The 3,136-nt window shown below is 65.6% G+C and overlaps 1 protein-coding gene across 1 annotated transcript; it reads right to left on the reverse strand.

Annotated features, from left to right (window-relative positions):
- Positions 1 to 893: 893 nt before the first annotated feature.
- SMIM38 (small integral membrane protein 38) lies at positions 894 to 2,745 on the reverse strand. Its single transcript, XM_036323926.1, has one exon. The coding sequence runs from the start codon at positions 2,161 to 2,163 to the stop codon at positions 2,005 to 2,007; it is 159 nt and encodes a 52-aa protein (XP_036179819.1). The 5' UTR covers positions 2,164 to 2,745; the 3' UTR covers positions 894 to 2,004.
- Positions 2,746 to 3,136: the final 391 nt, after the last annotated feature.

Consider the following 3,136-nt stretch of genomic DNA (forward strand, 5'->3'; position numbering starts at 1 on the left):
CTAGGAGGAAGCACGTTCACTCTTTTTCAGATGCAGTGACTCATCTCCACCACCAGCTCTGCTCTCGGATGCTCGGCGAGGCCGTGCTGGTCTCTGGCCAAGCAGGAGGAGAGGGCAGGGGCCAGGCTGCTCCGCCCACACCCTGGGCCGAGGTCTGGCTGGGAGGAGAGGCAGGCACCCTCACCACCTGCCCCTCCCAACATCTGGTCTCAGGATGCCCGGCACGCACCTGCAGGGGCGCTGGGCAGCAGGTGGCATCAGGTCCCATATGGGGGCAATGAGAGTGGGACCAGAGAGCTGTTCTATGGCTCCCATCCTCCCACACACACACACACACACACACAGATGGGCCTGGCTAGCGGGGGCCTGCCCAGGAGGCAGAGTTGGGGGGGAGCTGGCGGCAGAAGGAGCCGCTCTCTAGGCTGTGTGGCCTCCTGAGTGGGAGGGAGGAGGGTCTTGATGAGATCAGTGCTCAGGCCGAGGGACCACTCTGCCCCTTGCCCTGTCCCCTACTCCGGGCGCCCCGTCCCCACTCACCCCTGCCCCTAAACACACCAGGAAATGACTGGCTGCTCCCCAAGCCCCTCCCCAACCCTCGCCCCACAGTCTCACTTGCTGCCCTTTTTCAATATATTTATAACTCATTGTTTATTTCTTTCTTTTAAAAAAAATGCTCATTATAGAAATAAACAGAAAGCCCACAAAAACAGACATGGGCAATGGGAGAGTAGGAGGAGCTTGCTACGCTTACGGGAGAGGAGCAGGCAGTGGGAGAAGACGTTTGCATTTGCTCGGAAGGGCTCGGAATCGCTCCAGAGGAGCCCGGAGGAAGGGGTACCACGGGCTGCATTTGGGGGGGGGGGGTTAGATGGCCGGGGAGAGGGGCGGGCTGACTCACTTTTCACGGGTGCCCTTCGGAGGTTTCCACGGGGCAGGGGAGGGAAGGAGGTGAAGCGGTCAGGAACGTCCACGACCACCTTCATGCCTGACCCCCGCTGCCAGCTCGGGGTCCCCCGGTTCACCCTCAGGGTCAGTCGTGAGGGAGGGCACTCTTACTCCCGGCGGCTGGCGTGCTCACGGTGTGGTTTATTGCAGCGAGGACGCCGGTCGGGGCCAGCTGTACCAGTGGTCGCCGGTGGCGTCGGCTCCTCCCGGCAACGCGCACGGAGCATCGCCACCAGGGAGCCCCCAAGCCTCGGTGCCCTGGGTTTTCATCGGGCTCCATTTCTTGGACGTGTCGGGCCTCTGTCTCCAGGGGACACAGGGCATGTCCACCAGGGAGCTCCCCTCCCAGAGCCCAGGGGGGTAGCAGCGTGGCAAAGGTGCCAGTTTCTGCTGCAGGTCGCCGGGCATCCCGCAGGACGTGGGAGGGACGGGCACAGCGAGGTTTGTCCTTGAAGATCAGTCTTGACCCTCCTCTGCCCCCCACTTCCCTTCCCGCCAGCCTCGTGGCTTCGTCGCCAGCCCCTGCACCGCCAGGTTCTCCTGCCCCAAGTAAACCTCTTCCCAGGGGTCTGCTCTGGGGGAAACCGAGGCAGCTGCCCGCACTTACTCATCCCTCTGGGCGGCAGGAGGTGACTGAGACGGGGGGAGACTCTTGGTGGCAGGCTGGCCGTGGTGTGGTCACATCTGTTCTTGTGTCCCCCCACCCACCTCTCTGGCTCACCCCCATCTCCTTCTGCAAACATGTTTATAAAGAATTGGAAGCACAGAAAGTCTTAAAGCGAGACCTACGCCCAGATCACTCACCCCGACAGGGGGCCCCAGGCAGTGACAGGCAGGCAGTGGAGGCCCCTCTGTCCCCAGCGTGGGATGTAGGACGCGACCAGGACAGCCCTGGCCAGTCCAGGTGGGCCATCGTCCATCTCTGCCCGCGGGTGGGGCACCAGGGTCCTTCGCTGGCCCTGCTCCATGACCCCCGGCCCCACCACCCTCAGACTCAGGGTCGGGCATCTCAGGGACAGTGCCCTCCGGAGGGGCCGTGCCTGGCGTCCGGAGAGGCCCCTAGTCCTCCTTGGGTTTGGGGGGCTGCGGCCGCCGGGCCAGCCTGTAATCAATGTACCTCCCGAGGCAGGACCACAGAATGAAGCGCGCCAGCAAGATAATCACCAGCAGGACCATGAGGGGATCGGGGCCCGCGCTCCCCCCAAACCAGGAGGCCATGCCGAGGGCGGGCGGCCCCACGGGCCCTGAGTTCCAGGCAGGGCTCTCCCAAGTGCCCACCCTGCGGCCAGGGGCCTGGGCCAGGCGCTCAGGACAGCTGGGCGTCTCCGCGGCCACGCCACGCCCAGGGCCGGCCCTGCCCCTCCACAGCCCCCGAGCAGGCCAGACTCCAGCCCCGGGCCTCCCTGGCACGTGAGAGGGCGGATCGGGGACGGCGAGCGGCCCCCGTGGTACGAGGCCCGTGCGGCACTCATCCAGAACGACCTGCTCTCGGGGCCGACAATGGCCGCACCATCAGGGCCGGGGCGGGTGGCTGCCCGGCCTCCCCTCTGCCCGCGCCCCCGCTCGCCAGCGCTGACGTAATCTGCAAACGCCTCCGGCGGCAGCTGCTGGGCGAAGCGGGCCACCTCCTCCGGCTCTTTCAGCCGCCCACGCCGCTCTTCCGGCCCCGCGAGACAATCGGGCCCTTTCTCTCCCCAATTAGCTATCACTCTGGAGGCCGCGCTGTCCGGTGCCCGTCTCTGCAGCAGCCGCAGGCCCGGTGGGGTGGGGGCAGGGACGCCGGCGGGCACCGGGCCTGGTGGGAGGCCAGGAGAGAGCTGTGCAAATGAAAAGGGAAAGGAGAGAGGGGGAGAAAATGAGGACAGCCCCCTCGAGCCCAGGGGGACCCCAAACACGGCTCAGTTAGCACATGGGTTGTGACAGTGAGGGGGTCGTGCAGTCTGAGACAACACAGCCCAGAAAAGGACTCCCAGCGCCTCCCTGCCCACCCAGGCCAGCGGGCCCAAGCCTTGGGCAAGACCCACGGCCGGGGCTGGACGGGACAGTCCTGCAGGGCCCCCCACACCCCTCACAGCGACCCTTGGTCCCAAACCAGGTTCCAATGCAGACTCACTGAGTGACCTCGGACAAGCTGCCCAACCACTCGGGGCCACGGACTCCTTACGGGAAAGCGAGGCAAGGGATGAATCCA

Source organism: Myotis myotis, unplaced genomic scaffold (genome assembly GCF_014108235.1).
Source record: "Myotis myotis isolate mMyoMyo1 unplaced genomic scaffold, mMyoMyo1.p scaffold_m19_p_10, whole genome shotgun sequence".
Lineage (NCBI taxonomy): Eukaryota > Metazoa > Chordata > Mammalia > Chiroptera > Vespertilionidae > Myotis > Myotis myotis.

Bases quoted from the DNA above. Each gene is read 5' to 3' on its own strand.
- SMIM38 (XM_036323926.1), bottom strand. From the start codon at position 2,163: ATGGCCTCCTGGTTTGGGGGGAGCGCGGGCCCCGATCCCCTCATGGTC.